This window comes from Panthera onca, chromosome D4 (genome assembly GCF_046562875.1).
Source record: "Panthera onca isolate mPanOnc1 chromosome D4, mPanOnc1 haplotype 2, whole genome shotgun sequence".
Classification (NCBI taxonomy): domain Eukaryota; kingdom Metazoa; phylum Chordata; class Mammalia; order Carnivora; family Felidae; genus Panthera; species Panthera onca.
The window spans coordinates 94,333,525-94,345,256 of NC_138351.1; the positions used below are offsets into that span (position 1 = coordinate 94,333,525).

At 61.0% G+C, this 11,732-nt stretch overlaps 1 protein-coding gene across 1 annotated transcript; it reads right to left on the reverse strand.

The window, feature by feature from the left end:
* Window positions 1-2,272: 2,272 nt before the first annotated feature.
* SAPCD2 (suppressor APC domain containing 2) lies at window positions 2,273-10,765 on the reverse strand. Its single transcript, XM_081791041.1, has 6 exons — window positions 10,054-10,765; window positions 7,535-7,647; window positions 6,730-6,876; window positions 6,257-6,364; window positions 6,020-6,142; window positions 2,273-5,946 (listed from the first exon to the last, which is right to left on the reverse strand). Exons 1-6 carry the CDS (start codon window positions 10,637-10,639, stop codon window positions 5,818-5,820), a joined length of 1,206 nt encoding a protein of 401 aa, XP_081647167.1. The 5' UTR covers window positions 10,640-10,765; the 3' UTR covers window positions 2,273-5,817.
* Window positions 10,766-11,732: the final 967 nt, after the last annotated feature.

Here is an 11,732-nt window from a genome sequence, read left to right on the forward strand (position 1 = left end):
GCGGTGGTAGGTTCATCAATTCTTTTTTTTACTGCTCTGACAAGTCTTGACATATACACATGTATAGCTTGAACTAATAGAAGAATTTGGTCCAGATGTGCACAGAAATCCTTTATACCTTTTCCCCGGTGCCCTAGATGGGCATTTCATTTATTTGTGTTTTGGGTTTTTCTTAAAAGATTCATTTATTCATTTTGAGAGAGAATGTGCAGAAGGGGCAGAGAGAGAGGGAGAGAGAGAGAATCCCAAGCAGGCTGTGCACCATCAGCACCAAGCCCAATGTGGGGCTTGAACACATGAGCTGTGAGATCATGACCTGAGCTGGAATCGGGACACTTACCACCTGAGCCACCCAGGCGCCCCCATATCCCCCCCGTTTTACATGCACTTACGTGTCTGTGCGTGTGCACATGTGTGGCTCTCTGTAGTCTTATCACACTCGCAGCCGTGTGTACCACCAACCAAGAAACTCAACCGACCTTCACAAGACGCTCCCGTGCTACCCCTTTCTAGCCACACCCACATGAGTTCTCAGCCTTTGTAATTGTGTTACTTCACAACTGTTGTGTAAACGGATCATGTACAACCTCTCCTTCTGAGATTGGCTTTTACCACTCAGCAACTTCCTTGAAGTTCACCCACATTGTTGAGCGCAGCGATGGCTCCTTCCTTTTATGGCTGAATCGTATTCCAGGGTGTGGGTGAATCTACTCTGTTCGGTTAATCACCTAGAGAAAGACACTTTTGTGTAGTTTCTAGTTTGGGGCTATTACCAGTAAGGCTGTTATGGACACATGTTCCTGCATGAAAACGTCTTCGCTGTCCTGGGATAAATGCCCAAGAAAGCAATCGCTGGCAAGTGTGAAGTCTGCAGGGCAGGGCAGCTGGCTGGAGACTCAAGGGAGGGTCAGTGTTGCAGTCTTGAGACCAAAGAGCGTCTCCAGATGCAGAATCTTTTCCTCTTTGCGGGGTCAAAGGCCTTAAACTGATTAGATGTGGCCCACCCACATTATGCAGGGCGATCTGCTTTATGTAAATCCTAAACATATCTAATGCATACCTTCACAGCCATACGTAAATAGGTGTTTGACCAACGGGTGGGCACCATACCCCAGCCAAGTGGACACATAAAATTAACAAACCATCATATGTGGTATTCTATATTATTATTATTATTATTATTATTATTATTATTTGCAAATGAGAGAGGAAGCATGAGTGGGGGAGAGGCAGATGGTGAGGGAGACAGAGACAATCCCAAGCAGGCTCTGTGCTCAGCACGGAGCCCAACGCTGAACTTCACAGCCCTGGGATCACGACCTGAGCTGAAATCAAGAGTCAGACACTCAACCCACTGAGCCAGCCAGGTGCCGCATGTTAATTTTAGTTTTTAAAGGAACTACCAAAGTCTCTTCCGGAGCGGCTATGTCACTTGGCACTCCCACCAATAACATACGAGCGATTATTTCTCCACATCTTCACCAGCATATGGTGTTATCACTAGTTTTCGTTTGAGCTATTCTGATTGGGGTGTAACAGCTCAGCTCACTGTAGTTGTTTTCTTACTTTATTGTTTAATGTTTAGGAGAGAGAGACAGCAAGACGAAGCATGAGCAGGGGAGGGGCAGAGAGAGGGAGACACAGAATCCGAAGCAGGCTCCGGGCTCCGAGCTGTCAGCACAGAGCCCGACGCGGGGCTCGAACTCCCGGACCTCGTGATCATGACCCGAGACAAAGTCAGACGCCCGACCGACTGAGCCACCCAGACGCCCTCACTGTAGTTGTTTTAATCTGCATGCGTCTCATGGCTATTTGCAGTGAACATCTTCTTACGTACTTACATGCCATCTGCAGATCTTGAATGAAATGTCTGAATCTTTTGTAGTTCACATGGTTTGAAGCCGTCACTGAGTGACTGTAAGTGTAGGATTGTTCTATTTCCCTGGTGATTTAAGCTTTTTATTATTTTTAATTTTTTAACGTGTATTTATTTTTTTGAGACAGAGAGAGACAGAGCGTGAACGGGGGAGGGTCAGAGAGAGGGCGACACAGAATCCGAAACAGGCTCCAGGCTCTGAGCTGTCGGCACAGGGCCCGACGCGGGGCTCGAACTCACGGACCGTGAGATCGTGACCTGAGCTAAAGTCAGACGCTCAAACGACTGAGCCACCCAGGTGCCCCAAGCTTTTTATCATTAGTGACTCTCTTCATCACTAGCAATGTCTTTTGCTTTAAAATATGTTTTGTTTTATATTAACACAACCACTCAAGCTTTTCTTTCTTTTGTTTTTTTTTTACACCATATTTTAGGTCTGTCTCTTAAAACAGCTATCCGAGTTCGTAAAAGTGCAATCTGACAATTAGAGTTTAATCCATCCACCTATGTTGTGATTACCGATGTAGCTCTATCGCCTTATTGTTTTGGGGTTTTTTGCTTTTTCTTAAAGATCGAACTTTTTTTTCGTCTTCTCACCCTGTCCGCCTGCGCCTCCCTTCTTGGGAAGGTGTCGTCCCTGGCTCTCCCAGTTATTTCAAGACACACTAAATAAAATTTAGAGCGGTGTCTTGTCCCTTCTTACGAACAACTCAAGCACTGTCGAATGCGCACAGATTATCTGATTCTCTTTCCTTGAAAAGGTGGTGCCTGATTCCCCTCCCGCCCCTTTGAGAAAGGACCGGACTGAGGACGGGCTTCTAGCGAACAAAGTGAAGTGAAGCGAGGGTGTGACTCAGGACTCCGGAGCCCAGGTCCTCACGGGCACGTGGCTCCCTCACTGTTGCTTCTCTTGGGTCTCCGCTCCGGTGCAGCTGCAGCGATGTGAGGGCGCTGGAGGCGACGAGCCCGGAGGTGCGCCGCCAACAGCCCACGAGGGCGCCTTCTTGGAAGCGGGCCCGTCGGAGACGGCGGCCCAGAAGGCTCCAAGCCAGAACTGGCCAGTGCAACTGCTCCTGAGCCCCTCACCCACAGAAACGGCAAGAAAGGAACTATAGATTTGGGGGCGTCAGTTAAGAGTCCGACTCGTGGTTTCAGCTCAGGTCACGGTCTCACGGTTCATCGTGAGTTCAAGCCCCGCGTCGGGCTGTGCGCTGGCAGTGCGGGGCCTGCTTGGGCTTCTCTCTCTCTCTCCCCCCTTCTCCTCTCCTGCTGAGCAAACATTTAGAACATGACAATAACTATTGCTTTAAACCACTGAGCCTGAAGCTAATTTGTTCTGCGGCAGGAGAGAACTCATCCTTATTTAGGGTTCCTTCTTGACTTCTGCCTTTTTTCTGAAGTCCTTCCTCCAGATTGCCCTTTAGTGAAGTCCTATCGGTGGTAAACTTTCAGCTATTCCTGAAGTGTTTTTATTTTGTCCTCATCCTTGAGTTTCTCTGGGTCTGGCCTTGGAGGGCAGCGAGTCTACGCCTTGGCCATCAAAGCCGCCACCCTCCAACTCTGATGGCACTTCCCCTGGAGGCCACTGGTTTCGTCTCGGCTCCTTCGTGATCGTGTAAGAGGAAATGTGCGTTTCTTCCCATCAGCCTGGCTGGCAGTTGTTGGGATTTCTGGACCTGAGGATTGAGGTTTTCAGACAACTCTGGGAAACTTTAAGCTAGTATATCTTCATATACGTGCCTCCTTCCTCGTCCTCTCTTAGGAAACGCAACCAGATGGGTGACCCTCTCCCTCTGCCCTCCAGGACGCCCCCTCTCATTTGTGCTTCCGGTCTGAGTCTCTGGGCTGCGTTCTGGATCATTTCCTAAGCTCGTTTTTCACTAGCATTTTCATCTCAAGTTTAGTCCACTTGAGTTTTAAATTTCAATTTTTATTTTTGTTTCTTTTTTTAGGCTTTACTGCTCACCTTTATAGACTATATTTTCACGGAATAAGAAAGTATGAGGACTCTTTCTTGTTCATATTTTCAAGAATCCTTTTTATTTCTTTAGACGAATAAAAATTATCTTATGTTCTCTGATCGCTCCACTGTCTGACCGTCTGCAGAATCGGTGGTTTCTGCTGGCTCGTCGTGGACGCTCCTCACAGTGTTTGCAAAAAAATCTAACTTGGAGATGCTCATTTTCCTTGGAACTTGACCTCCGTGAACCCCTTAAGACCAAGTGAAGTTATGGTCTCCTCTGGGACAGGATCCTCAAGCAGGGACAGCGTCTCTGCCGCCACCACGCCTTGGCACGTCTTGAGATATTTTGGTTGTCAGAACCGAGTGCGTGGACAGCAGTCGGGGCGGTCAGCGTCACACAGGAGGGGACAGCCCCTCCCCCGTCAACACTTACTTGGCCCCAAATGTCACCGGCGCTTTGCCGAGCAGGGTTTGGCTTCTGCCAGCAGACTAGGACCGCTTAAAATTCTCCCCCGAGGCCTCTAGCGCCCCACAGGTACCCTGACTTCAGACTGCAGAGAGGACACGTTTGTTCACCCCACACCGAGCCCCAAGGACGAGGGGTTTCTATCCGAGTTGCCTGCCGACTCCACATCTCCCTCAGCTGGAGGGGCACGCTCTGTGGAAGGTCTCCCAGTAGAAGACGCCTGGGGCGGACGCCGCGCCACCTCCTGCCCCCCGAGTCACGTGAAGGCAGCACAGGGAACGCAGAACCCCCGGGCGTGGCGGACGCCCCAGAGGTCACCGCTGCCGAGCCCACCCCCCCAGAGGCTGCCACCTTCACTGTTCCGGCCTCTGGGCAGTCCTTCACTCCATCCTGGAGGGCTGGGTAGGAGCAAGCGGGGTGAAGCAGGGGGAGGGTGTTCCAGGAGACAGAAGGGCATTTGCAAAGACCGGAGGTGGGAGCGGACTGTCCAGCCCCGAATCATGTGGGGTAGGTCCTGGTGGGGGCGCTTGGCCGATGAGGAACCCTGGGGCACATCCGGGAGGCCCATGCGGACATCACTCCTGGGGACAGGGCCCTCCCCGGGACAGGAGCACACCAGAGCAACCCTGGTGACCACGTCCTGCCCTGGCTGGCGTGTCTGGCGGGCCCAAGGCCCTGAGCCTGGGTCACAGGTTGCTCCGTGGGGCCTAGTTTTGGCAAGGAGGAGTGACAGCTGACCCGAGTTGTTTTAGGGTCTGGGATCTGTGAGGAGGGGCAAGCAGGCCAGCCTCGGCCCGGGCATGAACTCTGATCACTCTCCCCCAAAACCAGACACAGGCAGACCCCACTACTAGAAACCACCCCTTTTCTCCTCCACGTGCTCCCGGCTGAAGGACAGCCAGCCCCTAGACCTGGGGCTCCTGCGCCCAATCACCCGTTAGGCCCCCAGGTGTTCCAGCCCCCCTCGGGGACCCTGACTCAGACCCGGGAGGAAACCCCCAGCGGCGGCTCCGAGGCAGCTCTTGGCTACTGTGTGTGAGGCCCCTCTGCTGGCTGTGGTCGGAAGTGCAGCCCAGGGGAAACCACTATCTTTTCCCGAGACCCCGGGTCAGAGAGGACAGGCCTGCCACAAAGCCGGGCTGCCCAGGGCTACCGGAGACCTGGGAAACACGAGGAGTCGTCCCCTGCTGACCACTGACAGCCGCTGGAACAGCTTCAGGCTGTGACAGCACAATGAAGTCCCGCCCCGGTTTAGCCCCCCAGGCCGGGACCGAGTCCGTATCTGGAGCCACAAGGCATTCCGGGGCACAGCCTGCCTGCTGGCCCCACCTGGGCTGGGGGTGGGGGTGGGGGGGCGCTCTGGGGGAGCCCCGACTGGAAGAGAGGAAGAAACCCGTGTCCAGGCCAGTCAGGTGATCTTTAGCCTAAGTGGGGCTCAAGGAGGCACCTGCCCAGGCTGACTGCCGGGCCAGGTCCTAAGAGCCCCGCGCCCGCGCCCGCGCCCCTGGCCGGCTAGATGAAGGTGGAGTCCAAGGGCCCAGCATCCTGCTGGCCGAGGGCGCGCGCCTCAAACAGCTGCTTGATGAGGGCAGATTTCTCCTGCTCCAGCTGCGTGATGCGCTCACTCTTGTCGGTCACCTCCTGGACGGGCGGGAGGTCGGTCAGGGCACCCCGGGCCTCCAGCCCCCACCCTGCACCCCTCCCCGCACCTCACCTGCGTGAGGAGCCGGTTCTGCTCTTTCAGCATGAGGATGGTCTGCTGCTGCCAGCCTGGGGCTGACGGTGAGGTGGGGGCCAGGGCTGGGCACGGGGCCCCCGAGGACAATGAGGGCAGAGCCTACGGGAGGGCACAGTCAGGCAGGCCTAGCCTCCAGGACAAGGGTGAGGGGTGGCACCAAGATGGGCACGGGCCCTAGGTGGGCGCTGGGTGGTCTGGGGGGGGCGCACTCACCCTGCCAGCACAGGCTGCGGCCAACAGTTCCCCCAGGCACCGGGCTACCTCCTGGACCTTGGGCAGCAGCCGGCCCAGCGGGAGGGGGTTCCCCTCAGTCCCAAGGTCCTGAGAGGAGAGCAGAAAAGGGGAAGGTCAGAGAGCAGGACCAGCCACCGTGCCTCGAGAAGAGCCCTCACAGGTGGCACTCTTGTCTCCCCAAATTACTGCTTGAGCCGAGAAGGAGCCTACGGGTGTTGCCGGTGGGGGACATCACGGTGTGTGTGTGTGTGTGTGTGTGTGTGTGTGTGTGTGTGTGTCGGGGGTGGGGGTCCCAGCACCCTGGGAGGACGGACGGCCGATGTGTCCCGGAATAGGGCATCCCGTGCCTACCTGGGGGTGCCTGGGGTTAGGTGGGTGGTTCCTGCAGGTGCAGGGGGGGGGTCACCCTGCCTGGGGACGGGGACAGCCCGGTCCCGGGCGGCGTTACTCACGGTGCTGGCCCTGCTCCGGCCCAGGCGGCGCTGGCGCTCCTGCACGCGCTGCAGCTGCTGCTGGTACCAGTCGCGGCCCCGGGCCATCATCTCCAGACCCTGGAGCAGCACCTCCTTTTCCTGCTCCAGCTCCTTCAGCTGCTTCAGCTGCATGTGCGCCAACGCACACGTGTGAATGGCGCGCGCGCGCGCGCGCACACACACACACACACACACACACACACACACACACACACACGCACGGCGCGCGCCCCCCCCGCAACTCGGACGCGTGCCCGCGCAGGCCAGCGGCGCCAGCACACGCGCCTGTACGTGAGTCCTACGCGTGCCCGTGTTGGGAAGCACCGCCCCGTTTGTCCCCCTGCGGGCGGGCTGTCCTCTCCCAGCCCCTCCACGCAGGCTTCCCCCACAGGAACGCAGGCGACACCCCCGAGCTCAGCAGCTTCCTTTGGAGCAAATGGCGAGCACGCAGCGGGGGAGCCGGGCTCAGTTTTGGCAAAGGACAGCCTCGTGAAGCCGGCTGGTGCAGGGGCAGTTCTGGGGAGGGGCCGTGCCCACTGCACGGTGCACGGAGGCTGCTTTCTCCCTAAACGACTTCTTCGTGTGGTCTAGAGCCACGTCTCCAGTGGATTCAAACCCAGACACGGGGACAGATGTATGTAATTAACTCACATTCCAGCCATAGGTCCCCCAGAACCCCGGCCTGACTGCCACCTCCCAGGCAGAGGGGTGGTCCAGGAGACCAAGCGTGGGGGCCAAGTCCTATCCCAGGCAAGGTGGAGAATCCCCCAGAGCCCTCACTCACCAGGTCACAGTCCACGCCGTTGGTGATGGTGTGCCTCCGACGTTCCCCTCGGGCACGGGGGGCCCGATGGGCATCGCCCATGCCTAGCTCCCGGGCCCTGCAGGCCACTGCACCTGCCGCAGAGGGGCAAGGACCTGGGTCACTTCCAGGCCTGCCTAGCGAAGCTCAACGTCCCCCACCCCAAGCCTGGCGGTGCACAGCTGGGTGTCCAGGCCTACGTCTCTCTGGGGTCATGGGCAACTCAGAGCCTCTGCACGGGCCCTCCCCATCTCGACCCATCCTGGGGGGCATGGGCAACGGCCCAGCGCAGCACACACCTTGCCTCTGTGCCTGGCTGGCGGCTGGCTCCCCACCCCATCCCCACCCGCTCCCCTCACCCCTCCCTGGGTAAGGGCCGTGTGACCGCTGAGGCTGCATGTCTGTACACACAACACAAACGTGCGCGCCCACACACACGTCCCAGCACGAGCGCCCTGGGGCAGGGCTTTACCCGGTTCTTCTCAGCACTCCCGCTGCCCAGGGTGCTTCGAGTACACGGCAGGGGCTCATGGGCTGCTAAGCACAGGGGGAGGGAGCAGGCCTCTGGCCGGCCCTGCTTCTCCCTCCCGGTCTGCCGGGGCCTTCAGGGGTGACGGGAGTCCGTGCAGGCGAGGTGTGTGCGGCTGAGTGTGCTTGGGGCTGAAAAGCCATCGGGGCCAGCTGCCTTCCCCGGGGGATGGGGAGCGCGTGCAGGGCAACCCGCGAGGCAGAGTAGGGTGCGGGTGTGGAGAAGGTCACCCTCCTGGCTCCCGGGCCCTATTCCCCCACACCAGGCTCAGCCTCACAGGCTCTGCCCCCTGCACTGGGGGCGGTGGTGCAAGGAGGGAACATGTCCACGGGGCTGGCACCAGGTCTCTGCAGGCCTCCAGCCGGCCCTGGCAGACAGGCTCCGAGCCGGCCCAGAGTTCACGTCCCAACCTGCCCATGCTGCATGGCTGGCACAGAAGATACAGCAGAGGGAGGCTAGAGAGCATGGAACCTCAGAACCCCCGGGGCTCGGTGTGGGGGCAGCTCCCAGATTCCCAGACGACAGCACGCTGGATGTTCAGAGGGACCAGCAGGCGGACGCAGCCCTGTCTGTCCCCATCTGGGCCTGAGCTAGCAGCTTGCACCACGGGGGGCCAGGGCAGGCCTGGGTGCACTGAGCTCCAGCAGGGGATAGGGAAGGGGCCCCTGGATCTCTGGAGCGGGGGGCTCTGTGAGTAGGAGGGCTTTCTCTTCCTGGAAATCTGGGGGGGCTTGGAGTGCCAAAACATGCCATGCCTCTCGTCTGGGTCCCTGCCTGGAAAAGGGGACAGTGAGAGCCTGGCCTGAGACTAAAGCTGCTCTGTGGTGTCAGGCACCAGGACAGAGCAGGACTGCAGGTCTGAGGCCTCCAAACCCCAGTCCCATGGCTGATTTTCAACTACATGCAGCCACAGGGACAGCACTAGCCCTGCACTCAGAAGTGCCCCCTGCCTGCCCATACCACAGGGACAGAGTGGCTGGGCAGTGAGGAGCAGGGGGAGCCCCCAGCCTGGGGTGGGCTTCTGGACGGCTGCACCAAGGAGGCCAGGAGCCACTGTGGCTCCAAGCACCAGTCATGGGGCTGGGGGACATGGGCAAGGCTGGGGTGGAGGTCCAATGAAGCTGGCAGAGCAGTGAAGGCATAGAAAGGGCTGGCAGCGGCCATGGCGGGGGGGGGGTGCGGAAGGCCTGCACCAGGTGGTGCACAGGTGCAGGCTGAATGGGCTGAGGGGTCTGGACCCTGCCCCCAGCCATAATGCAGGTGCTATTTCCAGGGAAGACACTGGGGGGGGGGGGGGCGCACAGGGGAGCCATTCAGCCATCTCCCAGCACTGCCAACTGGACCGGAAGCTAGGCAAGCAGCCCGCCGTCCATCCACAGCGGCTGCGCCTGGGTCTCTCCCTGGTGTCGCCCCTGCAGGCTTGAAGATTGGGCTGGAGACTCACCCACCGCCTCGTTCTTCCTGGCAACCAGGCCAGGTCCTTCGGGGCCACCTCGGCGGACCCTGGCCTCAGTGGTGGAGGCAGCAAGCCCAGCCGTCTGAGCGGAGCTGCCGGACTGAGAACCCAAAAAGGCAGCGAGGGCCCCGCCCAGCCTGGGCCCCTGTCTCCTCTGCACGAGAGGAAAACTCTGCCTAGGCAGTTACCACGGATACGACTGAGGGTCTAAGTGTCCCCAGGTGTGGGGCAGGGGTCCTCAGTGCTCAGCTCAGGCCCGTACAGTGGCTTCCTGGTGGAGTTGGCGGCGTCCTCCACCAGCCCCCGGGCCCTACGACAGCCTCCCGCTGTGGAGGGGGAGGGGCTGGCCCCTGAGCACACCGGGAACCCAGGAGGCCGCTTTCCCTCCAGGCGCTTACCGGCCCCCGCGGTAGGAGAAGCGCCGCAGCGCCTCTGCGGCTCTGGCCTGAGGCGCCGGTCGCGGGGGTTCGGCGGGGGGCGGCTACGAGGCGGGGCTGGGGGCCGCCCCGCACTCACCAGCGTCCGCGCTCGGGCTCCGCTCCAGCGCCGCGCCCTGGGGCCGCTCGGGCTCCGCGGGACCGGGCGCTGCCTCTGCGGGTCCGCACAGCTTCTCTAGGCTCCGGGCCGCGCCGCCGGGGACGGCTGGCGGGGGCCGCGCGCCCAGGGGCAGGGGCTTCCTCTCCAGGACCGTCCGCGGCTCGTCGGCCGGCGCGAACACCAGGCGCGGCGGCGGCGGCGGCTGGCCCCCGGGCCGCGCCGGGCAGCCTCCCCGGGCCGGGGCGCGCGCCTGGCCCCGCGGGCCGCCGTCGGCGCTCAGCAGCGAGGTGCGCAGGCCGGCCACGAAGCGCTCGAAGGTCAGGTAGCCGCTGGCCGGGGCCACCTGGCGCAGGCCCTCGAGCACGCCGCGGGGCAGCTCGCGCGCGTCGGCGCCCTGCCAGCGGGACTCGATCTCGCGCAGGTGCACGCAGCCGCGCCGCCGGTCGTCCAGGATGTCGAACAGCGTGCGCAGGCTCTGCAGGAAGGCGCGCGGCAGCCCCTCAGTGCCGGGCGCGGGCGCGGGGGGCGGCCCGTGGCCCGGCTCGGCCATCGCGGCTCCGGCCATGGGCTGCCGCCGCCGGGCTCCGTCCCGGGCTCGGTCCCCGCGGCGTCCGCGCTCCGTCCCCCCGGGGCCCGACGGCGGGGCCCGGCCGGCGCGCGCAACCCGGCGCGACAATAGCTGCGACTTTTTGAATGGACCCTTCCCGTGGCGTCAGCGCTCATTAGCATTCGCGGCAGCCATTGGCCGAAGCTGGCCCGTCTGCTCCCGGATTGGCTGAGAGGCCGCCAGCCCGGTTTGATTTTTTCCGCCGAGGGCCCCGCCCCGCCCCGCGCGCTCCCGCCGCCGTGCGGGGAGGGGCCGGGGGTGCGCCGAGACACGGGTACTAGCCTGGGGGCGGGGTCCCGACTCGGCCTCCTCCGGGCCTCGCGGGTGGCGGGCGGAGCCCCGAGCGGACCCCTTTCTCCTCCCCCTCCCCCTCTCGCGGCGGCTCAGCCCTCTCGGAGGGGCGGGGCCTGGCGCCCTACGAAAACCTGTCCCCAGGTGGCCTCGTGGGGTAAGGATGGGGAGCACACCTCCTCTGGGAGTCACCTACCCTGTCTGACTCCCCTGGGGACTCTTCGCTGAGGGTCCCCGGGCCCAGGCACCTCGACTCTGGGGCCCATTTGCCCGGAGAGTCCCAAGAGGACTGGGCTCCAGCCAGCAGGACGCTTCCCCTTACAGAGGCCTGTCTGTCCACACTGCTGCCGGCTCCTCCCCTTGTCCCTGGGGATAGCCTGGCCTTTCCTGCCTACTGCAGGACAAAGCCACTTTTTCCTGTGTCCCCAGATCCCCATCTGGTGACCAGCTCTCCTCTGCTCCAGCCTCTTCCCCTGGCTGGACCCTTCCTCCAGCGGTTCCCCAGGCGCTCCCGGCCAGGCAGCCCTGTGTCCCCAGCGGCCCCTGCTTCATTTCCAGCCAGCATCCAGTCATTCTGTCTGGTCAGTCTGGGAGGGGGCAGGGGCTTAGCCTGCGGTCTCGTCCAGAAGAGAACTTCCTCTTGCTAGGGCGGTAAGGTGACTTTCTTCCTGCCCAGGATGTTCGGTCCGCTGGGACAGGTGCCCTGTTCATGAGAGCCCCCCTGTCAGGGCTTCCTGACTCCATTGTAAATGCGGCCTTC

What these genes read in the sequence shown, in the direction of transcription:
- SAPCD2 (XM_081791041.1), bottom strand. Translation starts at nt 10,639, where the DNA reads ATGGCCGGAGCCGCGATGGCCGAGCCGGGCCACGGGCCGCCCCCCGCG. An exon ending in GAGCCCGAGCGCGGACGCTG is followed by an intron (nt 7,648 to 10,053) that starts GTGAGTGCGGGG and finishes CCTCTGCGGCAG; the next exon opens with GTGCAGTGGCCTGCAGGGCC. An exon ending in GCCGGAGCAGGGCCAGCACC is followed by an intron (nt 6,365 to 6,729) that starts GTGAGTAACGCC and finishes CTCTCCTCTCAG; the next exon opens with GACCTTGGGACTGAGGGGAA.